General features: G+C 38.6%; 4 protein-coding genes across 5 annotated transcripts in view; all 4 read right to left on the bottom strand.

Annotated features, from left to right (window-relative positions):
• Nucleotides 1-955: 955 nt before the first annotated feature.
• On the bottom strand, nt 956-7,558 carry LOC144656835 (BTB and MATH domain-containing protein 38-like). Its single transcript, XM_078517079.1, has 3 exons — nt 7,429-7,558; nt 2,796-3,074; nt 956-2,277 (listed from the first exon to the last, which is right to left on the bottom strand). The coding sequence occupies exons 1-3, from the start codon at nt 7,469-7,471 to the stop codon at nt 1,694-1,696; spliced, it is 906 nt and encodes a 301-aa protein (XP_078373205.1). The 5' UTR covers nt 7,472-7,558; the 3' UTR covers nt 956-1,693.
• Nucleotides 7,559-9,220: 1,662 nt separating this feature from the next.
• On the bottom strand, nt 9,221-10,927 carry LOC144656235 (uncharacterized). Its single transcript, XM_078516476.1, has 2 exons — nt 10,910-10,927; nt 9,221-10,174 (listed from the first exon to the last, which is right to left on the bottom strand). Exons 1-2 carry the CDS (start codon nt 10,925-10,927, stop codon nt 9,221-9,223), a joined length of 972 nt encoding a protein of 323 aa, XP_078372602.1.
• On the bottom strand, nt 10,895-15,152 carry LOC144658605 (BTB and MATH domain-containing protein 36-like). Its single transcript, XM_078519062.1, has 3 exons — nt 15,015-15,152; nt 13,083-13,352; nt 10,895-12,427 (listed from the first exon to the last, which is right to left on the bottom strand). Exons 1-3 carry the CDS (start codon nt 15,058-15,060, stop codon nt 11,835-11,837), a joined length of 909 nt encoding a protein of 302 aa, XP_078375188.1. The 5' UTR covers nt 15,061-15,152; the 3' UTR covers nt 10,895-11,834.
• The window catches only part of LOC144658601 (BTB and MATH domain-containing protein 36-like), a 30,288-nt gene continuing 19,123 nt past the window's right edge, over nt 15,100-26,264 (bottom strand). The window contains exons 3-4 of one of the 2 annotated variants that reach the window (XM_078519055.1): nt 25,125-25,628; nt 15,171-15,225 (exon numbers count right to left, since the gene is read on the bottom strand). In XM_078519055.1, coding sequence (XP_078375181.1) covers nt 15,221-15,225; nt 25,125-25,628 — 509 coding nt within the window. In that variant the 3' untranslated portion in view covers nt 15,171-15,220. Of the gene's footprint in view, nt 15,226-25,124; nt 25,629-26,264 lie in introns of both variants that reach the window. The other variant, XM_078519056.1, reaches the window with a different exon arrangement.

Below are 26,264 nucleotides of genomic sequence, written 5' to 3'. Positions count from 1 at the left end.
AGCATTTTATCTCTAGTTCCAGGTCTAACTTTTTGCAAGTAATCCAATCTTCATTGAAAAAGAATATTGAAAGCATTCAGGATGTGTCGAATTAAAAATAGTTGTGGTTTTTTAATCAGTGTAAGGATACGTGCCACAAGGAATCGAATACTCCCGAGATGTAGGAACTTCTGGAAGTCCGACAACCAGCGGTTTTAGTTTTTTAGACAGAGGTAAACAACCAGACCAACCAATCCAGTAATTCAGTCGGTCGGTCGGTCGGTCAACTGATCGATTTAGCGAGCAAGCAGGCAAGCAATCGTTATTCATATATTTACACACGGTAGCTAACATCGGTGCAAAACTACCAAATAACTGGTTTTCGAATAGGCCATGCGTCTTAGCTACTAAAAAGCTTCAACTATGATATCGTAAACAGTTCGATCTTTTGCCACTGTTCCTTTATAGAGAACAATATAACTGCGACGTGTTGTTTGTTTCACGCAAGAGCTACTAATTTAAATAAATGGCATGTAATGCATGCAGAAGCGATGACGTTTCACAAGGGGTTTTACATAATTTTGTGGAAATTTGTCAAAAAACGTAACGTCAATAAAACTAGCTGACACCTTGTGCGTGATAAAGACTGTTATCTAGCTGCAGCAATGTTAGTGATTGTATAAATAGCATAGTTAGGATCAGAGAATTACAACGAGCATTTATTAATAACTGGTGAATTGGTGTTACAAGTTTCCAATTTCCTATGAATTTACAATACTAGTACTCCAGTGATTCACAACAACAGATTACAAAGTCAAAGTTCGACGAAACGAAAATAAAAATAAGTTACTCAAGAGTATAGACAAACCTGTATAAACCTGTATTAAGCAGACACCGTATTTAGAGAACAAGTAACACCATATTTTGAGAACAAGTAGTCAAGGTCCCAAAATATATTTCCCTTATTTGCTATAAATTACTTCTGCCACGGGGGAAAAAATTGAGGAAGCTTTACGACTGGAGGAGAAAAAAGCTGGAGTATTCTTGCCATCATAGCAGAGAGGGCCTCTAGCTGGCCATCACTTAAGTTAATTACTCTCTTCAGGTAAAGAAGCTCCAGAAACTGACGCAAGCGCCAATCAACAATTCTTCTCAAGATGACATGTTTTCACTTAACTTGTACTTACTGTTCAATTTTTATGCTTTATTTTGTATTTTTTACCTTTACTTTTTCATTATGGTTGTACGAAAGATCACCTTCCTTACATTCTTGAATTGTCTTATGTCTCAGTTGGCTTTGTTTATATATAATTAATTCTCTAGATTGATCACGTGAGCTTTGCAGTTTAATCTATGTAACTAATTGGACGGAAAGCATTACCAAGCATTGCGTCTGACCATGTGAGATTTCTTATTTTTTCATACATGAAGTAAACATCACACTTAACCTTTTTTTAGTTAAAAAAAGGTTGACACCAAGAAGAATCGAACCCGGGTCGCCGGTTTACTAAGCGGGAATCATCCCACTACGCCACCGACGACCAGCTGCCAGGCCAACGATTTTTTTGGATAAAAATCCTAACCCCATTATTAGAGCTAACCGCAAGCAATCTTACGTGGTATAATATGTCATCAGCTGTCTCCAAATGGTCTGAAGCAATGCTTCGAAGTGATTTCCTAATTGGACACTACAGAATCTGGCCAGGTGTCCGTATCAAAGGTTTGACTCTATATTATGAAAATCTTGAATAATCGATATCAGACGACTGTCAACGGAATTGCTGCTGCGACGTGAGTAGCCGCGCAGTAACTGCTCAATCATTCTCCTACAAACTGAGCAGATTTTGATCAGCTCAGAAAGGTTCCCCCCATTCACTCTTTTTTCATAAAAGTGTTGAGGGCAGGGAGTTATCGTTGAATTTGCTTCCCCCATACGCGCCCATAAAGCCAACTCCTCTACCCCCATAAACTGAGGATAAACACTTTTGAGAAACGTTTCTAATCGTTTAACTTTTTGCACAAAAACGTTTTCCGTGGTATCTCGGTCAAAATTCTTGAAATCATTATTTTGCAAGATAACTGTAAGTTTCATGTCTTTAATCAATTCGAAACATTTCCTACGAACACTGTCCAACCTGCCGTCCTCTCTTGCCATCACTGTGCTATTTGTCAGGAAAAGAATCTTCATCGCATTTTCCTGAGATTTTGCTTGTTCCTCAAGGCACTTCACGCAGAGGTCAAAGATTGCCTTTGCCTGGTATTCGTCGGCTGACGTTAAAAGATATTCCACCATGTTCACTGAAAAATAAAGAGTAAAGACAAAAAAAATTCATAATAAAATACACATGACCGTGATGCTTGACGGTAACGATGATGATTTTGATGGTGGTGTGGTTATGATGATAATGATGATGATGATGGTGTTGTTGATGGCGATTGGTGGTGGTGATGGTTTGTAGTGACCGTCGTGGTCGTAATGGCGATAGTGAGTGTGATCATAATCATGTGAATACATACGTTGGTAGTTATAAGAATATTCACTGATTTGAAATTATAGTAAAGAAAAATAAAGATCCGAGCAAGAGGGTAAAAATTCACAGTCCTTTCAACAAAATTCACACAAGCTCCGTTCTACCATCCACTCATTTTAATAAAAGATTTTTGAAAACAAAAAGCTCAAAAATATCACTGAAATTTTCATTAGCCGAGCAGCCAGCCATGTGTTCTGTATCGTCGGTCTCAAAGCTCAGACAGACTTCTCTTTCATATGACCCAGATAATAACTTAAAGAGGTTCTTAAAAGCGTAGGTACTTACATGTAATTGCTTTTGTTTCTTTTAGGTACAGTTGCTTTAGGAAGTCCAAAATCTCGTTTGACTTCTTTCCTGGTAACGGAATCTCGCTGGCAGTTGCCTCTTTAAAATGCGTATTTAGCATGGCTTTGAAAACTGGCGAGTGTATACTTAGTATCTGGCGATGGACATGAAATTTCTTCTCCTCCACCACAAGAACTAAGTCACTCTCCTCCCAGGGCTCAGAAAAGGGATTTGTCTCATCTGCTTTCTCTTCTTCTTGCTCGGCAATGTTTTGGCCAACTAGAAAAAAAGGCAGGACGTTCAAGAACTACTCATACGTTTGCCTGATTTTGAAGCAAAAGACGCACGAGCGAGATTTTTCTACTTGCTTCACCTCCTCCCCCTCCCACTCCAGGCCATCCCTTGCCTTGTCCCCACCATTACACTTAATTCAGACAGCTAAAAAAAAAATCAATTCGTAACTTAACACCACATTGCTTTTTTGTACATTTTCTATACCTGGCGAATTATTCTAATCGACATTAGGCAATTCTTTGTGCGATTTGATTTGTATAAACTGGACCGTTAGATGATGTATTTCCAGAAGAATTTTGATTGATTTACCGATATTTGTTGTTGTTGTTCAAAAAACAACAATGATTCCACTCGTACTTGTTGGATATGAGTCAGATGATGTGATTTTAGCCAGCTCTTCGCTACGCGCCTTTTTGGCTATCTACTATTTCATATCCAACGCGCGCCCGTGGCATAATATGGATGGAGGCAGCGTGGCCAAGCGGTTAGAGCGTTGGACTTTCAACGTGGAGTTCCCGGGTTCAAGTCCCACCCAAGCCGCTAGCTGGATCTGTTCTTGGTAGTCCCAAGTTTAGACTCTCGTCCACGCTTGTAAATAGCCAGCTGGTTTGCCTCTGGCCATCTGGGATTCTTAAAGTTATGTTTATTTGATTTAGTTGTTTCTGTCATTTGCTCGGCCCCACTAGTCTTTGTGCTACAAATACTGCCGAGGGCAAATAAAGGTTATTATTATTATTATTATTATTATTATTATTATTATTATTATTATTATTATTATTATTATCATTATTATTATTATTATTATCATTATTATTATTATTATTATTATTATTATTATTATTATTATTATTTTTACTCTATAACGCTGAAACTTTCAGTAGCAGTTCATTCATCCCTTGCGGAAATTTTGATATGTCAACCATGTATCTATGATATTTGATGTTGCCATGGTAACGTAATAATTACAAGCAGGTCTGGCCAAAAATCGTCATTTAAAACATTTTTTCGTTTTCCTGTTTTGTGAAACAAAATTGTACAATTTGTTTAATTTTACACTCCGTAAGCATTCTGACTTGATTTTTTGCATCAATTTCCGTTATTTTCTGACTTTTCAAAAAAGGTGAAATCCAAGATGGCGGACCCTAGATGGCGGCGCTAATGACGTCACAGCCAACAAAAAATATGTCATCTTGTAGAGTAAGCCAAGGGCTTTCTACTCAGTGCAAAATAACTTCGCTGCGCCTTAATAGAACGAAACTTTTCGAAAATTTAAGGTGGCTCTGAAACCCCTCTGCAAATAATCTAACTTTGCAAAAAGATGTATTTTAACAGGTTATACCGATGCTATGGTTTCCAGTGACATCTAAAAAATTAGCAGTCCATTTTTGTCGTAGAGTCCGTGGAGCGTGAAGCGAAAAGATAAATCACCCTGCGCGTTCATTGATTTTTTTGCTTCAAGCTTGATGGAATCTTCCAAAAAAAAATTTAGCTTCAAGCTCCAAAGACTCTGCTCATAGTCTACTAAAAAATAACCAAAATTTGTTTATCAATGATTGGGCATTTGTTTGATACCAAATTTGTCTACAGCAAAAACTGCTAATTATTTTTAGCACTGACCAATCAAAGTATGAGTGCTGAAAAGTGCTGGAAACTGTTGTGAGCCTCCTTAAATAATCTTTTTAGGCAGTTAAGATCAATTTCTTGCATGTGGAAGCACATGATTCTCCAAATACTTGACATCGATTGACAGTTCAGAAAAGTAGTCATGAAAGGTCAGGATGGTCATATCATATCAGATTGCTTTTTAAAATACATGGATCATTTGAAAGAAATATTCCGAGATTTCTATTCCATAGATTAACTATTGCCAGTAAGCAGAGGTAAATATAAAATCAATTCTGTTAGGGTACACTTTTTAAAGGTCAAAGTAGTTAAAAATGTCAATCTCTAAGTATAACTTCAGACATTTATCATGGCAAGTCACTCTGTCCACCTCAATTCCCCCCCCCCACCCTGCAAGAGACTAGGAATGCCACTCGTGACAAGAGTATTCTAAACATCCAACTAATTAAATGGGTGATATGTTTAATTTAGAATTTTCTATAACTGGCTAATTATTATAATTAACATTTGGCATCTTTGGCATCGTGCGATATAAGTTGATTTATATAAACTGAACCATTGTATTTCCAGTTGGGTACGAGTCAGATGATATGATTTTAGCCACATTAAATTTTCAAAATATCAAGGTGGTTCTGAACCCCTCTGATAGAATTTTTTTAAACTTTGCCAAAAGTTTTATCATAACATGCTGAACATACCTCAACAATACAAAATGGGGGTCACCTAGCTCATTTTTGAGTTATTAGCAGTGAAAGCTAAAACTAAGTGTTTTTGATGGGTTACTCTGTTGCTATGGTAACCAGTAATGTCAAGGAAATGATCACAACTCATCGACCAATGACTGGGCATTGTTTCGTACCATCACTGTAAATTATAGCAGTTGATAAAGAGTTGTAGTACTGGCCCATCAGTCTTGAAAATACTAAAAAACCATTGTTGGCCACTTTAAGCCGTGTTGGGTAGGATTAGTACTTGGATGGGTGACCAACCATGAGCTATAGGATAAGTGGAGTTCATCTAAATATAAAGCCAATAACTAACCACTAAAGTCTTTGTCTTCTTTGGTTGCTCGAATTAGTTCACAACACATGGGTAACCAAGCTTTAATTAAACTGTAAATTCCTGGATGCTAAACTAATTTGCATTTACAGTGTCCATGCCCACTCCCCGAAATGGTGGGGAAAGGCTCAAGTTTGTTGCCTTTTTCATATCTAACTAGGGGATTGAAAGTACTTATTGATCTTACAAGCTCAACACGTAATTGAGAAACAATACCCATTGTCTGTTCGGTTTAGTGATTGGCCAAAAACTCCAAGCAACGGTAAAAGATTTTCCTACCCAGTGATATTATTTCGCTGTAACACCAAATGAAAATTAGTTTAGCATCCAGGACTTCGCAGTTCAACAAAAGCTTGGTTACCCATGTGTTGTAAACTGATTCAAACAACGAAAGTAAGAAGACGACTTTTACACCGGTAGTGGTTAGATATTGGCTTTATATTTAGACGAAGTCCACTTATCCTATAACTCATGGACCAACTGGAAATACCCCGGGTTGTGGGTTTTTTTTTCTTCTTACTAAGTCTTTTCCATGATTATTTTTCAGTGAAATTTCAGTCCCTCTTTTTCATTCTGTTGGTTTTTTTAACTTCGGCCAAGGCCCTTAAGGTGGCCAAACACAGTTTTCCAATCTTTGGAGTACATATCCAATAGATAATGCTCTCACGCCAAACCCATTGCAGTTGACAAGCTCAAATTTGGTAGTTTACAAGGTCAGCTACTGCATTTGTAATTTTTGCACGTCACATAAGACGCATTACCATGGCAACCCAGCTAATTATAAATCAACCAAAAATGTTGAATTCTGCTCCATTTCAGAAGATTCAGTCATTAGATTTTTTCATCGTTTGTGTACAACAAACATGGAAAAATTCTGCGATTAAGTAGTAATTAAAAGTTTTTCAATTTCTGTGGTTTCGTCTTTGAGGGCAAGTTCTTTTATACACACACAAACAGATGACGTGTATTCTATGCACGCCAAGGCAAATTCGCTTTCCACTTCTTCCTTCAATCTAGAGGTTCTACATGTAAGTGGTCTTCAGAGAGCAAATAGAAAATGCAGTCCACACGTAAAAGAGAAGCGTGAGGGATAAGGGCTTGTTTACATGGAGGGAGGGTGCCCCGGCTAACCAAGTTGTCTGGCTAGAAGGGATGAAACATAGCCCGCCTTTACGTGTAGAATGCACAGCCCTAATTCTATCCGAGTTGAGACAGCGTAATTGAAACATGACACAGCGTGGGAAAATCATGTTGCTAAACCGTGCGTCGAAGGAATTTGAGAAAGTCTACAACCGGTGAGGCATTTGACCGTGCAACTGGCCCACATACCGGGAGATTTGATCAGACATTTTGAAAAAGGTCAAATGCCCGAGGGTTTGCCCGGGGGGGGGGGGGGTGGGGATTGACTGATACATATTAAAGAGCCGGCTGCATTCGCAGTCTATTACAGTCTAGTCTTGGCAGTCTTGCAAATAAAAAGTTAAACCAGTTTTACATAATTTCCAACTATATAAGCTTTCATGTGATTAATGTCAAAGAGATTAAAATAATTAATATGAATAGCCTGCGCCTCGCGCTCGAACTCCCCTTCCCCCTCCCCGAGGAACGCCGGCCACGCAGGCTAAAATCTGAAAATCAGGAAAATATACAAGCTTACCAGCTGGTGTTCCAAACACAACGTAGTTCGCTGCTCCAAACATAACGTTAATGGAGGTGTTGGAAGCTTGTGATGATAGAGTATTTGTTGCGTTCGACGAAGAAAATTAAGAAAACACAGTCATTTGGCCTCCCCGCAGCAGGGGCAACGGAGAGAGGGGCCAGAGTCGGTGACGTCATGGCTCACAATAGGGTCCAGGTTTGACCGAGCCGAAGTTTGTCGACCGTACGCCGAACAAAATGGAGTCGGTGATCGAAATGCGAAAAAAGGATTGTGTGAAACATTTTTGAGTTATTTTTATTATTATTTTTTGTCAAAAAATAACTCTTAGTTGTCGTGATCGACTATGTAGTCGGTGACTCCCGAGGGGGTTCTCCCATTTATAGGCTATATAAAACCTGATAAACCAGACTGATTGCAAGGCTGGTACAACGGCAGGAGGGCAAGATTTATTGGCCAATATTTCAACTAGCAGAGCTAGTCTTCTTTTGGGCCAGTACTATAATCTAAGGAAAATAACGGCTCTAAAATTTGAATTTGGATAATTATTTTCTCTTGGTGTGGGTTAATGTTTAACTAATACTAATACTAGTGGTAACCACAGGTTAGAAAGTGCGAGCCTTGACGCACTTAGACAAGGTACTGGTAGGCAGTGCCGATAATTATAAATAAACGACTGAACAAGGAGGACTGAAATGATCAAATGAACAATAGACAATTATTCTGAGTAACGCGTCACGCAAGGATTTTTCGCACGCGGTGCAGTGTGAATTTAGATGTGATTTTTCTCAGTCAGTAAACTCGCTATGTTGTCAGTGTTATAACGAATTTCTCGACAATAACCGTTGTTGGAATCATTCGCTTTACCGTGGTTTATCTGTGATACAATCGCCTTCAATGTCACAGAAGGTTTACAAGCTGTTTTTAAAATATCGCTCTTGGAGAACAGATTTTTCTCTTCCGGTGTTACGACAAACTGTCGTGATTAACACATTTTCGCATTCCGATCGTGCTTAGTGGAAGAACAAAAATTTTCAACTTCCGGTTCGGTCCTGGTTTATAAACGTGGCGCGCACGCGTAAAACGCAATCCGCTGATCACTGTCAAGATTAGGGTTGCGGGCCTCTCTTGGGCCCGCAATAAAGATATACGGTGACAAGACATATAAACATGTGCAATGCGGAAAACAATAATAATAATAATGATAATAAAATTGATAAAACCAAAAATAATGAAATTGTCAATGTTCATTTCTACGGTTAATACCATTAGGCGCAAGTGTTTGTTTTTCATTTGTTGGCTGATAGGTCTTTCATAGATTCGCGGCCCAGTACAGTTTATTCATTTATTTGATTTGCTGAGAGGTGAGGTCCTTGTAAGATTCCGCATTTGGGTGGCACACCTGTACGTCAAAGAATGTGGAACCTTGTCTAGACCAGAAACCCCGTGCATGAGCGTCAAGCCGGGCATCGGGAGCTGTATTAGCCCCCTCCCCCCCGGCTAACGACTCGCCGGTAATAATAATAATAATAATAATAATAATAATAATAATAATAATAATAATAATAATAATAATAATAATAATAATAATAATTTTTTTATAATAAAAACTTTATTAACCAATTTCTAAAAGAATTACAATGATTTGACTATTCGAATAAGAACTTTATATATAAACATATTATTTACATAATAATAAAAACAGTGTCTTTAAAAAATGTAGAAAAATAGTAAAAGCGACTTCGAGAGCAATAATAAAAGAAGAACTATATATTAAAAAAAAATAATCGATCTAAATTGCAGTACGAGAATTCTCTACTTGAAAGTCCATATCATAAATGTCAATGTTCCTGTTTCTCTTTACAGTTCTTGATCCCCTTAGGCAGATTAAGGCGGATCGGAGGATCGCAAATGAGACTTTTGATCTGATCCAAGACACCGTTGTTGCGTAATCCTCCCCTTTCTTTGCGGCGATTAATTCTGCAAGCCTACTGTGATACCTCTTGCACTCCTCGCCCATTCCTCCGGTGGATGTAAACACCAATGGAGTGAAAGTTCCCTGTTCTACTTGAAGAACCCTGTCTGCGTAAGCCCTCTTCTTCTCATTCTCATGGTTACGGTATATCTGCTTGGGGGTTTGGTCCTTGTAGGAATCCGCGTTGGGGTGACACACCCTCACATCAAAGAACGCGGATCTCTGCTTCTCCCAAAACCCCCGGGCATGTATATCTAGGCGAGCATCTGGCGTTGTGTTAGCGCCGCTTGGTAGCCTCTCTCCAGTCAGCTCTTGAAGGACGGGCTCTATTTCGACATCATTACAGACCATCTTAAGCAAGTCAGCCTCGAGGTCACGGAGTTCATTATGGCGCTGAATTATGAATCCGCCTCTCCTACAAATCATTGCATGATCGATTGTAAAGGCGTCACCGCACACGCACACTGTCGGCTTGTCGTCAATTTCCCAGTCGTACCTGAGCTTTACAGCATCTCGGAACTCGCCTTTATTCAGGTTGTAGCCCATGTCCTTTAATGGGAGGACCGTGAGCCAGTTAGAAGCACCTTTCTCGGTTGCGAGATCAATGGCTCGTTGTGTCTTCTGAGGTAGAGACTCCCTGACATTGCCAAGCCTAGTCTGAAGCGCTTCGTTGGTTTCTCTTCGCACGCACTGCTGTAGTGTCTTGACAGCAGTATAATAATAATAATAATAATAATAATATAATAATAATAATAATAAATTTAACAATAACTTTATTTCACATAATAATTATTCACATAATAATAATAATAATAATAATAATAATAATAATAATAATAATAATAATAATAATAATAATAATAATAATAATAATAATAATGGTCCGCCCCATAGCAATCATACCTTCCAAGAAACTGGAAAAGTGGGGACTGCTTCTGAATCTATAGTTATGTACTTATTAAGCAGATACAGAGTTATCTATGTATTCTTAGATGTGTTGTTCGGTTTTGTTCGATTTTGTATTATATCCTCACTGTCTACTACTTAACACATCATGAAACTAAGTTATGGGAGAGAGATCCGCGGATTGTTGTGTAAAGAGGTAGACAGCGAGGATGGCCATAGGGACGTGAGGAGTTGTCAACCAACACCAGGGGAGGAGGGTGGGGCGAACCTTGATCCGTCGTCTAGCTCGGCGGTCGCTGTGACACAGTAAAATCAAAGCCACGCGGTCTATTCTACTTATACGGGGAGCCCGCAATGCAGCAATGCATCCCTAGGGACCGCGGAGTATTTAAATAGTTGTTTCATGATGCGTTAATTAATTATTCAGTGAGAATAGGTATTCGATTTGTTCCACTAGTTCGATAATCGAACTCCCAAACGTATTTATGTGTTGCCGTTAATGTTTAAGAGAAACTATCACGTAAAGAATAAGATATATAAACGATAAACCTTGTTGAAAAGATTTTATATCATACAGAACAGGGTAATACATTGACTCACATTGGGTCGTCTAATCATCTAATCACTTTGGTACAGCTTGCTGTACCTGATATTTCCATTGTTTATTAGTAACAAGCTCGGTCAAGTAGCTGTTTTGAGGTGGCTACGGAACGTCGTTACTTTTGGAGTTCCGCTCTTTTTTGCTAACAATTGCTTTATTGTTACACTTACAACGTGCAAGGAAGCAAAATAATTTATTTTTCTTCGATGATAAAGCCCTGATCAGGAAAAATAACAAAAAAATGTTAAGATTAGAAAGTTGACATGTTCACATCTCTTTCTCCTCCACTGGCCGTTATAGCCCTTTTCTTTTGAAAGAAATCTGACGTAATAATCCTATTTCAGCAAAGAATTGTTGAAACTGAGATGAAATTATCAAATATAAGCTACTTTAAGATTGACGCCCACTTGATCATGACTAGTCTCGTACCCCGACTCTTGTTTAAGGCTTTTTGAAAAAATATCATGATGGCCTTCCCGCAAGACTAGAGCAGTAAAAAGGTGTTCGGGGGACCAAGGAGTGTGGATGGGGGAAGTTTGAAAGGACCCTAACTCTATAAAAAGCTTATAAAACCCTATAATGTCCTATAAATGGCATCCCAGTCGGCTCGTTTCGTGACTGTCTCAAATTTATTTTTACGCTGAGGCCCTAATTTGGAAATTTTGAAAATTCAAGTTGTTTAAGTCCATATTTCCTACATTCTGAGAGTTATTTTAACCCTCACTTCCCGATTAGGCGGACCTTTGTGGCCCGTGGGTGGGTGCGGACGCACCCATCGCACCGGCCCCTGCCTACAGCCCTGAGCTTATATGGTGCTTATATGATGAGCATTAAGTCATAATTCCTTGGTCATAAACTTCTGCATATACATTTTTATGAGATATAGTTGGTCTGGGGGTTGACTTGTCTTACAGCGAGAGGAGTTTAAGCTCGTTTCAGTTTGTAGAAGTCCTCTATAACAGTGTGCAAGCTTTCATTAAAATGATGTTTTCCTCCATAATGGTGTCTCCTATAAACACTGTTGCCATGGTAACTCTCCTGAACTATTGAAATTAACATCTGACGACAACGCAAACATGCTCTGATTTCCGGGTCGTCAACATCAGCTCTGTATTTTAATTTCCCGTCACATACATGCTCAGTGCACCATCTTACGTTCTTGTCTGCTTCGTGTAACAGCCAAAACAAACACGCCACTAATCCCATGAACTGTGGGTACAGCTCATCAAGAAACGCCTCCAGCCGTTCAATTCTTTGCGTCAGTAAACTCTGCAGCCTATCGCGGTCAAGATCTTGTAAATGAACAATTTCCGACATAGAGTTCAGTGTCATATCCGTGAGCAGGTCGTTGCAGCTCTGACGAACGTTATCGAGGTTGTATAATTCTGCAAGCGTCAGAATCTTCATGACGTTTGCTTTTGTTTTGAGTTGATCCTCCAGGAACTTGACGCAGGGGTTGAAGACGAGTTTCACCTGGTACTCGTCACTTAACTTGAGCAGGTGTTCTATGTTTTCCACTAGAAATGAAGATAGAAATAAAATAGTAATTACCCGTTGACTGTGTGGGGAGTGGGTATACCTGGGGCAGTCAATAAGGTGGCTCCAACGCAAGTTTAATACCCCCATCATGGATTTTGTTCTCGGCACTCTTGGGGTTAACTCCTCGACTGTCATCCTATCGATCAATAGACAACTTGTTGGCCACCTTCCTAGGGAAACTATTTTTAAAAACGTTTTGTAGAACAAATTCCCACAAAAACCGATTTGATTAAGCAAAAAAAGAACACGGTCTGATTCGGGCACCTGTGTTTACAAGGCGGAACAAATGTGCTTGGAAGGCAGACGGTAAATAGTGTCCCCAATTAGTTTTTTAAAGCTGGATACCTTGACACTATAATAAAGTATTCCATTCATTCATTCAGCCTGCGAGCAGGCTCTCTATTCGGGGGCAACGTGAATTGAACTCTTTGAGCGCTAAACTGGGCGCGATCCTGCGAGTAGAGAGCCTGCTCGCAGGCTAGGCAGACGGCGAAAGAGTCAACCTACAGGTTGACTCTTTAGATGGTCTTAGGATGACCATCTTAGTAGATGGTTTTAGATGGTCTTCCATGTACCATTTTTTGTTGATTTCCTACAAGCTGTTACATGTCAATAACAATAAAAAAAACTTACTTGTGACTTCCACTCGTTCTTCGATGTATTGGAAGTAAATTTGTTTTAGAAAGTCCAGTACCTCACTGGCTTTTTTCTCAGGCAGTGGAATCTCATTGGCTGTGGATTCTTTAAATTGAGATTTGAACATGGCCTTGAACACCGGTGAATTCATACTCAGTATCAGACGATGAACATGAAACTTCTCATCCTCCACCACAAGAATCACGTCACTATCTTCCCATGGCTCAGAAAAGCGATGACTTACTTTTCTCTCCAGTTGGTCTACTCCTGTGTACACGAAGAAAGTTTAAAATTCAGTTTCAGACAACACAGTGTGTGGTGTATACGATTTCAAGATTCTTACACGAGAGGAGAACATTCAAACATCTGTACACAGCTTAGCGGGAGATAAGAGAGGGAGTTGCCTGGATCATTACCAAAAAGAAAAATATCTCGAACCAAAGCAAAAATGTCGAACAAGCCCTGCTACCCTTGGAATCGTGTTTTGAGGTACATGTACAAGGAACTGGAGATCAGTGGACATGTACATCTAGAGATGGTAAGAAAAAGTCTCGTAAACTCTCGTACATTATCGTTATACCCGGAAAAAACATTACCTTGCACTCTTCACACTTAGTTTGTAAGTACAGACAAACCTCCCTAATATCATATAATACGGACACCGAAAAGTCGGGGATGCTCGTCGTCTCGCTCAGGGTTATAAATTTCGGATTTCTGGTCTCGCGTAGTGTGTTCCGGGCAAAACGCCAATATTTTTAGCCATAATGGTCTCGTTTAGGGTTGCACAAGAAGAAATATACAAATTTAAATTCTATTCTTCGTTTTTGGTATCTTTTAGGGGACAAGAAAAGCTTGAGCCACACCCAGATTGGTCTCGTTTAGGGGTTCTTTTCAAGATTTCCGACGAACATCCCCGTCCCTATCAAATAGGAGTCTCCACTCCCTGCTCTCCGGGGGTACGGATACCTCTCTAATATTGGGACAGTTCACTGGGTCCAGGCATTTCGACTGTATTTATATAAATATCACACGCCTTTAGCTTTTGCCTGACTTCTAAATAAAAATCTTCTGTATGTCAACAATAGAAATAAAACTGTCCGGCAATTACATTATTTGTTAAAAGTTCTCTCCCCAATCAGAAAAGCTTATTTGCTGGTTTTAACGTGCGCTTTTGTCAGAAAACGTTTGCGTGACTTGGTTCACTGACTGGAGGCAAAGAAATCGTCGAAATAAACATGTATATTTATCACGTCACACAACACACATGCATGTACAATGTTACGCTAGAAACTGTACGTGTGCTTTGGGAGATCTTAAGTTAAGTGTAAACCTTTTCCTGCTTTTCCCGCTACAGATTTCTTGGATATAGATAACGGGTAGCATAGAAACCAGCACCAATCTGGTTTTTACATGTTCTTATTCGCGAAAGAGCGTGCGTGCGATTCGAACTCGAATTTGCATATTTTCTCTGACGTATAAACAGACACTTGCAAAATACCAACTTATTATGTTTGCGAATAGGAAAAAACAGTTACTGGCCAAGAACATCATTGAGATAAAAAAAATATAAATAAACAACAAATTTACAAACATTACGAAGCGAGCTTTCACCAAGTAAGTCAGTTTCAGTGTCAAGAATTAAATTCTAAAATATTTCTCACGCAAGCTTGGGCAAATAACTATCGCGGCTGTCTTTGTAGTTGATCAGTTCTCTTTATACATGGCAAGTGAAATTGACGTTAACTGAGTTCTAATTCAATCAATTCTGGTACAAAAGAAATGCTGCAGATTATATATTCCTTGATTGTCAATCTACGGTATTTTTACCAAAAGAATATCACTACGTTGCTGTCTTTAGGCAAAAAAAACCGATCGCAAGGTTCCATCCAAACTTCTCACTTTATCCAGCAGTTTAGATGTTTAACTTACCAGTTGCATTAACATCTGTGTCCTCACTGAGAGTGTTACATGCCATCTTGAAAAATTTTCAGCTCCGCAGTTTGTTGTGTTTTGCGTGCAAGTTACAATGTAAACACGTTCGATCGCGTGACAAATTGAACTCGTCTCCAGTCCTCCTAATTGAGACGAAAGAATTTGCGTGTGGGTTGTCTTGAGATGTCACTCAAATGTGGAGATTATTCTGCAACAAGAACATTGAGAAGCTTGAGAAGCTTAAAATCGGGCGCTTTGCCTTGAAAGGCAGGGTTCAGTACAGCAGAAACCACGAAGCAGTTACTTAAGTTAAGCACTCAGTCCGACTGTGTTTGTGTAAGTCACAGGGCTTGCATGAGCTGTATTAGTGTGCATAATATAATATCTAGAACGTTGTCGAGATTGCATTATTACTTAAAGACATGATGGTTTCAATTTATAAATGTATCTCACACAATACAAATAAACGATTGAAGTAGACGAATAGACAATGTAAAGTTTTAAGACTTAGCAAAGTGCAGTGTATTGGTAATACTGTAAGGTGCGGTTTCACCTGAAGGTCGTGTGCTTTTCGGTATTTTCCAGGCATTGCACTTTGATGGGACAGTACTACAACTGTTTACCGGGGAACTACTATTGTCAAGAAAATGATCACAACTTGTTGATGAATGATTGAACATTTGTTTCATACCATTACTGTAATAGCAATTGATGAAGGCTTTTAGTCCTGAACCAAAGTATAAGGACTGGGAAATACTGAAACCCATTATCAGCCACCTTAAACGGAAATATCTTGTTGGTGTTTCAAGGAATCCAAGGAAACTTCACTCATCCCATGTATCTATGTATTGCGGTATTTTGTAATTTTTTGAGTGATTTTTGGGGATGTTTGGCAGGTGATAGTTTTTTTTAAAAGAATTAGTAAAATTTAGACAACTAAGAAATATTGAAAATTTAATGTGAATTTAACATTGGAATTTGAAGTTAGAAATTGGCAGACGAACACCAAACAGCCCCGTGACATCCTGGAGTGTTTTTGCATGGGGGTCAACTGTGTGATGATGTTTCCATTTTTTTCTTCAATCCCCACTGATAAAGAACTGTTGTTGGTGTTATGTTGGTGTTATCACATGTCAAGCCTTTAACAAGGTATGAAAGAACACAAGGATTTAAATTATTCTGGTGCTCAATTTTTGCGTAACTAAAATTAATGTTACTCAAATTCCTGATGGATTCTGTCTTAAACTGTTACGAGCTTAGTATTTCCAAATTATTGCATGTCAATGTAAGGCAAGACAAGACATGCCTTGGCTCTTATGTAATTCTCTTAAAAACACATAAGATATTGACTATAATTTTGTCTGTGCTATGGCAATTCACAGTGGGGTGGTCTTGATGTGTCTTTAACTTGTAGACTGGACTGGACTAGTAAAACGCGGACTAGTAAAACGCGGACTTGTAAAACGCCTCTAGACACTTCGAATTCCTTGGCCACAATCATCTTACGGCTCTCTTCAATACATAATGTCTCAAAAAAACAGTAACCTCAGAAAGAAGTCAGAAGCAAATAAGGTCGAAAGACCGAATTTGAACATATAACGGCAAATGTTCTAATGTCACGAACGTAGGAGTCGTGTAGGCCCGTCACCTTTATTTACCACATACTGCCCCCAAATTAAAACAGTACCCTCAGAAAGAAGTCAGAAGCAAATAAGGTCGAAAGACCGAATTTAAACATTTAACGGCAAATATTCTAATGTCACGAACGTAGGAGTCGTGTAGGCCCGTCACCTTTATTTACGATTGACTGTTGATTTCTGGACGGGCCCCGTTCTACCTCGTGCGAGCAATAAAAACGACTGCACTCAACAGACGTCAAGTAGTGGAAAGAAAGAAACATATGCACAAAACTCATAGCATCAATCCCGTTGTTTTAGTAGGGGTTTGCAGAACGAACATGTGCTATACTGCAAAAACATCTCCACGCTAAAACAGACCATAGAGTGCTCAAAAAAGCTAGAAATATGCCGTCGAAGAAACACACAAGAGCTTCAAACACAAATTGTTTCGCTCGCTAAACCGTTTAGTTTTATCCGATTTACAAGCGCTTGTTTTACAAGTCCGCGCTCTACAAGTCCGTGCTTAACAAGCCCTCGTTTTACAAGTCCGCGTTTTACAAGTCCGCGTTTTACTAGTCCGCGTTTTACTAGTCCGCCTTTTACAAGTCCGCGTTTTACCTGAGTCCGCGTTTTACTAGTCCGCGTTTTACAAGTCCGCGTTTTACTAGTCCGCGTTATACTAGTCCGCGTTTTACAATTCCGCGTTTTACAATTCCGCGTTTTACTAGTCCGCGTTTTACTAGACTAGTCCAGTCCAGTCCTCAAAATACAGTATGCCAAAACTCCCCGCCCTCTAAAGATAAGTCCTTGACGGTTCTTGTCGTTTTTCGGTGCCTATATATTCATCTTCGGCATCTTTCTCATCCACCTCTCGTTCTGTCCTGTGTCTGTCATCACACGAAAGAAAAGCTGATTCTCAAAAAATCTGCCACAAAAGGAAATTGACAAAAACAATATGAAAACCATATATCGAAAGTTTCTTATTCTAAAATTTTATCATACGTCTTAATTCAGAGCTACAAAGAAGTTCCTCCTTTTGAGTTATTGATACTGTTCTTACAGTACCTCTTTCCACTAGCGAAATTTTACAAAATTCCTTCGCGGCGAAAAGGTAGCGCGAATCCAGAACAGACTCCAATCGAGAGTGGGTTAATTCTAGATTACTATTAATTAACTATTACAACATTCATTTTTAAAATAGTTTCCCAAGCCGACTAAGCTAACTAAACGTCGAGTGTATCTTTCAGTAAACAAAACATGCCGTTGTGACGCCGGAAATCCAGCTCACGCATACTATACCCCGTGACTCACGCAAACCTCCGACTTACGTGCTACTACAGTCATTCCTTTCTAAACATTTTTTTTTTTGACCACCACCGTACCTTTCTACCCAAAAAACTCATGAAACCGCCCGGTTTTAACCTGTTTTAACCTTTCAAAAATTAGAGCGTTCGAAACTAAATAAGATCCGTAATCACAAACAACATACAGCCGTTTACCAGCACTCTTTAAAACTCCTGAAACCCTTCAAAATCAGGCAAAATAAATCTTTGAAATAACCTTTATCAAAGTTTCTAATTTTTTATTCAGTTCTATAAAATGCCTTTCATACACTACTGTCAAACAAAAATTTCAATTTCCTCAAAGTTTCAAGACAAAAGAATAACAAATATTTCGTGCACAATGTAATTTGATTAAGCCAATATTATCACGTCTAAAAATACTTCAAGCAATTCAGTGAAAACCCGTTTTTTTTTTTTTCGTATCAACGAAAACTACTTTCGAATAATCAATACATGAAAATAACAATAAGATCAAAAGGAAGAAAGGAACCTTTCTAATTATTTGAAGACTTTCAAAGCCGTGATATTATGCATCCAATCCGCGATAAAATTTAATTACAACAAAATCCAAGTTCTCATTTTGAATTCCATTTTTTTCAGTTGATACCTTTATCCAACTTGTGAAAAATTCCATTCAAGTTCCTATTAATACTGTACATTCCCAATGTTTTGCTCAGGTCTTCAGAAGCGTCTTACTAACCAAATCTAAAATAATTCCAAAACATGCTGTACAAACATTCTACTCTTTGTGACAAACGACTTGGCGACCAATTGTTCAGAAATGAAAATCGACACAGTTCTTGCTAAATAAAAAAAAAGTTTTACGGCGGAGTCAGGCTCAAAAAATATACCGCAAGATCACACCCCCATTCATAGTCAGAAACCAGCAAACCATCTAGTTTGCTAAAAAAAAAACACTGCGTGACATCAATGACGTTACCTTTTTCATTTACAAAAATAACTTTAACTTGTCAAAGTAAGTGCAATTTCACAATGGTGAATATCAGTACAGTATGGGGCCCAGTTCTCGGCCACTTTGTGTTTAACGCGTTTTTTCACACTCCAGTTGAATCAAAAGAAAAAGGTGTTTCCTTTAAACGATAGACTGATTCATGTGCTTTAAGTATCTTGAGTTTGATCGTTCAATTCGATATAGAAAGCTCACACGTCGAGTTTACGCGGAGGTAGGTGAATTTGCATTCCCAAAAAAGTTGTTTGTTTACGGCTCCAAATTCATGGATGTAGTTAAATTCGTATTTTATCCAAAAGCCCCCACCATACGAGCTAATTTTTGGCATGTGAAACGTAGAATAATTCAGCTTTCTGCTTTAGTTAACTTTTCGTTGAACCGTTGTATTTTTTGGTCTTAATTTACTTCGAAATTTTTTCTTGCGACGTTTGCGTATTTGCCAGTTCTCGGCCACCCTGCTCGCTATCACAGCTTAGCGCTTGGTTTTTAATATAATTTCATCTGCTGCTGCCAGAATGAAAGAAATAAATGTTTTAAAAATAAAGTTCAATCTTATCTCTAAGTTTTGAGCTGACTCCTGTCTTGTCTATTATTTCTACAACACCTAAATCTTTCAAGACCTTTTAACTGCAAAATAAACCATCTAAATGCACGGGTCACACAATGCGGTTTTGCCAGAACCTGCACATAGGCAACTAGGCGCATTAAAATCCTTCTTTTCTAAAGTAAAAAAAGCATCATAAAAATAATTTGGGATCGATATAGTATAAATAGGTTTACAGAGTGATTTTATGACTGTGAAAATTAATTGAGCATTTTTTACAGATAATTACGGACAAGCTTTTTAGTGGCCGAGAACTGGGCCAAGGTTGCCGAGAACTGGGCCCACAAATGGAGCTTTTATTTTTATTATTGCTCGGGCAAATTAATTTTTGACCGGTCGATAGCTTTACACCAAAAAGCTGAATAATGTAGCTAGCTCTGGGAGAAATTTCAAGTTCCTGCGGTTCTTCTGAGGTAAGAAATACAAGTTTACGTCAAAAGTGGCCGAGAACTGGGCCAAGGTGGCCGAGAACTGGGCCCACAAATGGAGCTTTTATTTTTATTATTGCTCGGGCAAATTAATTTTTGACCGGTCGATAGCTTTACACCAAAAAGCTGAATAATGTAGCTAGCTCTGGGAGAAATTTTAAGTTCCTGCGATTCTTCTGAGGTAAGAAATACAAGTTTACGTCAAAAGTGGCCGAGAACTGGGCCCCATACTGTACTTTGCCCCGTAAGCTTTTTTCTCTGTCCTTCCGCCGAAGCAAAAAAACACAACCTGATTACACATTAACCCAAAAGTCGACCAAGTGTGCCTGCAACGATTTCCTGTCAAAACTAAAATGAAAACCATTGCGGTATGCGTCACCCGTAGCGGTTTTGTAGCAACCCCGAGCTATCCCCGTCTTTTTGGCCGCGCCAGGAGACTACGCTCTAGGACGACCAAAGGGTAAACCTTAAATCGGCCACGCCCGATTAAAAAGCAGTATACGTAAGATATGAATTCTTTCATACTGTATTGTTTTGCCTGTGTAAAATCTCATACAGATCCTGGTATATTCTAAACGTTTTCTTTATCTCTTTAAAGGGCAAATGAAATTACAACCACGAAAGCGGCCAATATAGAGAAAAAAAAAAAACAGCTGAAAACATGTTCAATATCGTTATTTTCATTAATTCCGGTGTACCAGAGGTATTAAAAGAAAGTAATTGGGAGTTGTTAGGTTCTTTATTTCTCAGTTTAAAGTCGGGCATTAAATATTGAAGTTCAGATTTGTCTTCGGCTTCGTATAGTTGGTTCCTTCAGAGGAAGTTTTGCTCGGTGGAACATATTCTGCGTTTTGGGGAGAGTATAGGCACTAACTTTGACAGGGACCGCGCAGGAAGAATTTGAGTGGGGGGGGGGGGGGGGGGGGGGCTAAAACTCGAACGACGAACCGTGAGCAGCCAACTAGGGGGGAGGGGTATGGGGGTATGCTCCCTCGGGAAAAAAATTTGGATTTTAATTTCTCTTAGAGACCAGAAAATGCATTTAAAATTAGAAAATTCCTTAAAAGGTCAAAACGTTGCGATAAAGAGATGTTGCTCGACAAAACGTTCGATATAGTAACTACTCACTGACCCTTTAAACTTTACATCATGACACGAACCCTTTCTCATCATGTTAACACCGCAAATGTTACGAAGCATAAAAGACAATTTCACTTTCTTTGTTACAAAATGAATTACCTTTAGCATAGGCTCGAAAATAAACAGTATTATAAATTTATAAACTTAACCCATTTGTTCGGTTCGAAACTGAGCAATGATTAAACAAGCTTTTTTTATGAGAAGTCCACTCGCCCTTGTAAAGCCAGTTTGTAATAAAGCGCATGATCCTGTAGTAGCCTATCATTTTTTTTTATTATAACTGAAAACCTTTAAGAAAATTGTCCGCATTCACTTGTTTTTTTATGTATCTAAGTTAAAGGTGAGTCTAGTTTAGTAATAGTAACTGCTATTACTTACGTCCTTCACAATAAAAAATCAATAATATGGCGTCCAGAAACGAAACATTATCAGTAATTTTTCGTTTGTTTTTAATTCATTATAATTTTTTCACGTTACTGTCAAAAAGTGGGGGGGGGGGGGGGCTGAAGCCCCCCTAGCCCCTCCCTCTGCGCGGTCCCTTTAATTGATCAATTTTGGTGAAAAATGATATATTGTCCTGGCTACGATATAATTTGACATTCTAGTTAGTTGCAAACAACAATCCGCGAACTACTCTGAATTAACAATAGTTCGAAGCAAGACTGTTCTTTCGAGGACCAGGAACTCTGATGAAAGCTACATTCCAGAAGCGGTACCAGATTCTTCGGTGTTGAAGTTGCATGCCGTTTGTAAGTTGTCATGTACACATGCTAGAGGGGGACAAACTGCTCTCGCACGCTTTAATTGATGATCGAAAATCGCATAAAAACAAACTTTTAAAGTAATGCGTAAATATTTTACTTAATTAGTTTTGTTTCAAATGCACAGTAGTAAATATAAATTTTAGGAAACTTAAATATTTAAATTTACAATAGCACTTAGTGAAAAAATTGAAGAATTTCATTTTCAAACACAAACAGAGGATAGTAAGCCTGTGCCTGAGATCTTTTCACCTTTGAAAACATAAAATAAACAACAAACCGAAACAGAAAAAAGTTTAGGTCTTCTGCTTTTGGATAACGTATTTTTTTGTCTCTGTCAGGACTTTAGTGCTGCTTTTCTAGATGTTTAGCTAAAATAGACTAAAAGAAACAAGCAGGATGTAAGAATTGTAATAGACAAATTATCAGGCATTGTCCTCGGCGTTTCCGCCGGGGTACAGCGTAAGCCCGAAAACTTAACCCTTAATCAGCTAAGTCCGGATTATTCCGGGATTTGCAGGAAAGGCCATTGTTGAATGAACGTCACCAATTTACACGTCAGCAGATTTTTGTGACGTGCAACTTATAGAGTTTGGATAGATCTTTCCACAGGACTGTCCGTCTTGACTATTGACTGCATTCTGACAGAACTAATCGAAAAAAACGTGATCAGTTTTTGGTGTAAAATTGGTGCTAAAACAGGCCAATATACCCGTACTTGATCATGGTCTCCTTTCCAGGGTTTTCCATTGATCAAGATCAAAACTTTTCAGGCCAGTAAAAGGGGTGCACAGAGTAAAAGATAGAGAGAATTAGAAAGTAGAGAAAAACGAAAAGGAAAGGAGCAAGGAAAAAAAATCGGAACGCGCAAAGTAAAATGTTGTACATTTTTACATGGAAATTGCATCAAAAACCTACAACACATCAGTATTTATACACAGACGAATTATCGCACGAACTAAAAAATGCTCGCCTAATTAAAATGCAAGTTCGTCCAGACGGATCATCCGTCTCCAGTATAAATCGGGCCAAGGTCAACGAGGATCGAATAAGGATGACTTTGGGAAAGATTAAGATGGATTGTGAACGAACATTATAAAGAGTAAATTTTTGGTGATAGATGCAAACCAATATAACATTGTTAGATTGACTTTAAATTTTATTTCATACTTTATTCAATTACAAGTACCTTACTTTTATTAACAAAGTATAATGATTAAGTGGTTACGTCTATTGACGTTTTGAATCACTGTACTGACTTATAACATATTCCTTTCTACTGGTTAATTTTCAGTTAAAGGTCGTAGGTTCAAAGCTTAAACAATCACAATGCACAACAACAGCAAACGTAAACAAGAGAAAGAACTTATAAATACTCAAAGCAAATACACGTAACCGACGTAAAGCGCGGCAAAACGCGCATGACCAAGTTGCGATCGGTCCCCGGGCGCCCGGGCGATCGGATTTAGGTTTGCAACTGCATTTGACCCTCAGTATCACCGTTTTATTTTTCCCTTTTTCTCTTCTGGGAACTACTCACAGACTGATCGGAAAACTGCTTTAAAAAAATCTTTTTATAGGGTGACACAATTGCTGGTGTCCCAGTAGTTTCCATTGTGGCCCTTAAACAGACAAATATTGTACACAAACAGAAACTTGTTAAAAATCCCAACTGGTGGGAGGCTGACCAATTGGTTATTTACAAAGCGTGGAGGAGTTGAATTCGGGACGACCAAACGCAAATCCCTCTAGTGGTAGGGAGGTGGATTTGAACCCTGGACCTCCGCATAACAAGTCCAGCGCCCTAACCACCAGCCCACGCTGCTTCCGCACGTCACTACAAATCGTCCAAAAACTGCCGACACAGAGTGGTAAATATAAACAACAAATGTATTTAAGTTTTACACACAAGCCTAAATTAAATACCGACTTTATGAAACCGCCATGTTAGCTAGACATCATAGCCGTAATTAAAAAAAAAAAATCATTTGAGCCTTGTACCAGAGAACAAATTATGGTAAGTTTGCGCTTGTATGTACACTTACAACTTTTATACAAAGAAAGCAAAAGAATAATTTTGAAAAACATTTACTGACGGCCTTCGAATGGTCTGTAATAACACTGTGATCAATAAAAGGAATAAAAATGCTATATCAAGTGATCACTGAAAGTAAAAAAAATCCTATTACAACTGACAGCATTTTAGTCATTGTTGCGGCAACTTAACCGGCCGCCAAAATACTTAAAAGACGTAGAGCTGACAACAAAATCAGTAAAATGATTAGAAAAGCTAATTTTGAACACCGTTAAAACTATAGCTGATAACACAAAGAACAGCACTCGTTTACGGAAAAAATTCTGTCACCTAAGCAAAACGGTAGGCCATCAGAGGAGAAGGATTTCTGTGCTTAGTGATCAGGCCTTAGAGCAGAAGCGAGGCTTGAGTTGACTTTGTTGTGATACAAACCTTGCTTCTTTTCAAATGTAAATTATCTTGTTATCATGCTAACTAGTTGTTAGTCTCTATCATCACAAGGTCAACGAAACCTCGCTTTCATACAGAGGCTCAGTTACATTTCACAGTACTGTTAAATGGCACAGAGTTTGTAGCTTGTTTCTAGTTATAAAGGAAACGCCAGTTTTTACTTTAACTTAGATAAATCCGCCATAACAAAGAACAGCTTGGAATCAAAATGACTCTTGCATCCATGCTTGGGTTCTCGATGAAATATTAGCAGGTGGGAATAAGCAGTTAACATTGTGTTGACTGTAACCATTGAACTTAACATCTGTTTACAACCTAAACATTCACTGATTATTTCCAAAAGGTTGTCAGGGGACTGCCTGGTGTCCGTCTACCAATTTTTAACTAAAAAATTCTAATTTTAAAAACACAATAAATCTCCAATATTTCTTATTTCTCTAAATTTTACTAATCCTTTGCGAAAAAACTATCTTCTCCCAACATCCCCCAAAATCACCCAAAAATTTAGAAAACACCGTTACACATAGATAAATGAGCTAATGAGAGCGTTTTCTTGAAACGCGAACGAGATATTTCCGTTAAACCCGTGTAAAGCTGTAAAAAACGACCTTCGGGTATAATGCCCCCCTTAACTGATGAAGCCAAGGGAAACACTCTTCTCAGTACCAACTCGTGCATCAGTGATTTTGCAACTCAGAGAACTCCTGTATTATATCAGGCAAACACTTGACAGACTGTAATCTACCGCCATACTTACGGTTCAGTGAATGGTAGTCGAAAGTGCCTTGGCTATTAATCATCCTATATAGCATTTCCCCACAAACTGTACATTCTCTTATAAGCTTATCAGTACCATGATACGATCTTCCGCCGTGAAAGTGTTTAGGGCACCATTCCATGTACTTTTTACTTTCATGCCACAACCAAAAACAACATTCCACTAATCCCATAAACTGAGGGTACACCTTGTCAAGAAAATTTTCTAACCGTTCAATTCTTTGAGACAGGATATTTTGCATGTTTTCTTTGTCAAGATCTTGGTCCTGCGAAGCTTTTAATATGGACTGAAGTTTCATATTCTTGAACACGTAGTAGCAGCTCTGACGTACATTTTCCAGCTTGTACAAGCTCGCAAGCACCAGAATCTTCATTGCGTTTTCTTCAGTTTTCGGTTGATTGTCGAGGAACTTGACGCAAGGATCGAAGATGACCTTCACTTGGTACTCGTCACTTAACTTGAGGAGGTGTTCCACGTTGTTCACTAAATTACGAAAGGCACAAAAAATAAAAAAAGAAATGAAAACAATAAACTACAACTCCTTACGGTGTTTATACCCTTTTCCCGATCAAAGTCGGTCGTGGTAAGTAAACTGTGTATTAAATCTAAAGAAAATGGTTCCAACAGCTCAGAATAAAAATGGCCTTATGGAAGGAGCAACATATACCGATTAAAAGTCTTTCAATTTTCTTTATCATTAAATCCCAGTTATAAGCCCTGGGATGGACTTATGAAACTTCGTAAGGGTTTTGGGTGGGCTTATAATAAAACTGTGGAGATTTATATTCGCAGGCGGAGAGGTGGGTCATTTATAAATGAGCTGGCAAAAAACGCATCAAATTAAGACTCCGATTATGCGATAGCCACTCATTGATCTGTAATCTTATTTAAACTTATTCATTTGCTATTTCAATTTGAAGTACAATGTTCTGTGATGTCGTTACTAAGTTTGGGGAGGGCTTATATTAAACCTGGAAAAGTTTTTAAGTCCGAAAGGGTGCCGCAGTTGTAAAAATCGACCAGTAGAAGTATTTGCGAGTTTACGAAATGTATACGGTCCCATCAGATTAGAACTGATAGTCTCACAAGTTGCTTTCTGAGCTAAGTTGTTACCTGCAG

The sequence above is a fragment of the Oculina patagonica genome, chromosome 6 (genome assembly GCF_052425735.1).
Source record: "Oculina patagonica isolate OP01 chromosome 6, crgOcupat, whole genome shotgun sequence".
Lineage (NCBI taxonomy): Eukaryota > Metazoa > Cnidaria > Anthozoa > Scleractinia > Oculinidae > Oculina > Oculina patagonica.
This window is presented reverse-complemented; position numbering and strand designations above follow the sequence as displayed.

What these genes read in the sequence shown, in the direction of transcription:
- LOC144658605 (XM_078519062.1), bottom strand. Translation starts at nt 15,060, where the DNA reads ATGGCATGTAACACTCTCAGTGAGGACACAGATGTTAATGCAACTG. An exon ending in CACAGATGTTAATGCAACTG is followed by an intron (nt 13,353 to 15,014) that starts GTAAGTTAAACA and finishes TCGTGTACACAG; the next exon opens with GAGTAGACCAACTGGAGAGA. An exon ending in AGAACGAGTGGAAGTCACAA is followed by an intron (nt 12,428 to 13,082) that starts GTAAGTTTTTTT and finishes CTTCATTTCTAG; the next exon opens with TGGAAAACATAGAACACCTG.
- LOC144656835 (XM_078517079.1), bottom strand. Translation starts at nt 7,471, where the DNA reads ATGTTTGGAGCAGCGAACTACGTTGTGTTTGGAACACCAGCTG. An exon ending in TGTGTTTGGAACACCAGCTG is followed by an intron (nt 3,075 to 7,428) that starts GTAAGCTTGTAT and finishes CTTTTTTTCTAG; the next exon opens with TTGGCCAAAACATTGCCGAG. An exon ending in AGAAACAAAAGCAATTACAT is followed by an intron (nt 2,278 to 2,795) that starts GTAAGTACCTAC and finishes TTTATTTTTCAG; the next exon opens with TGAACATGGTGGAATATCTT.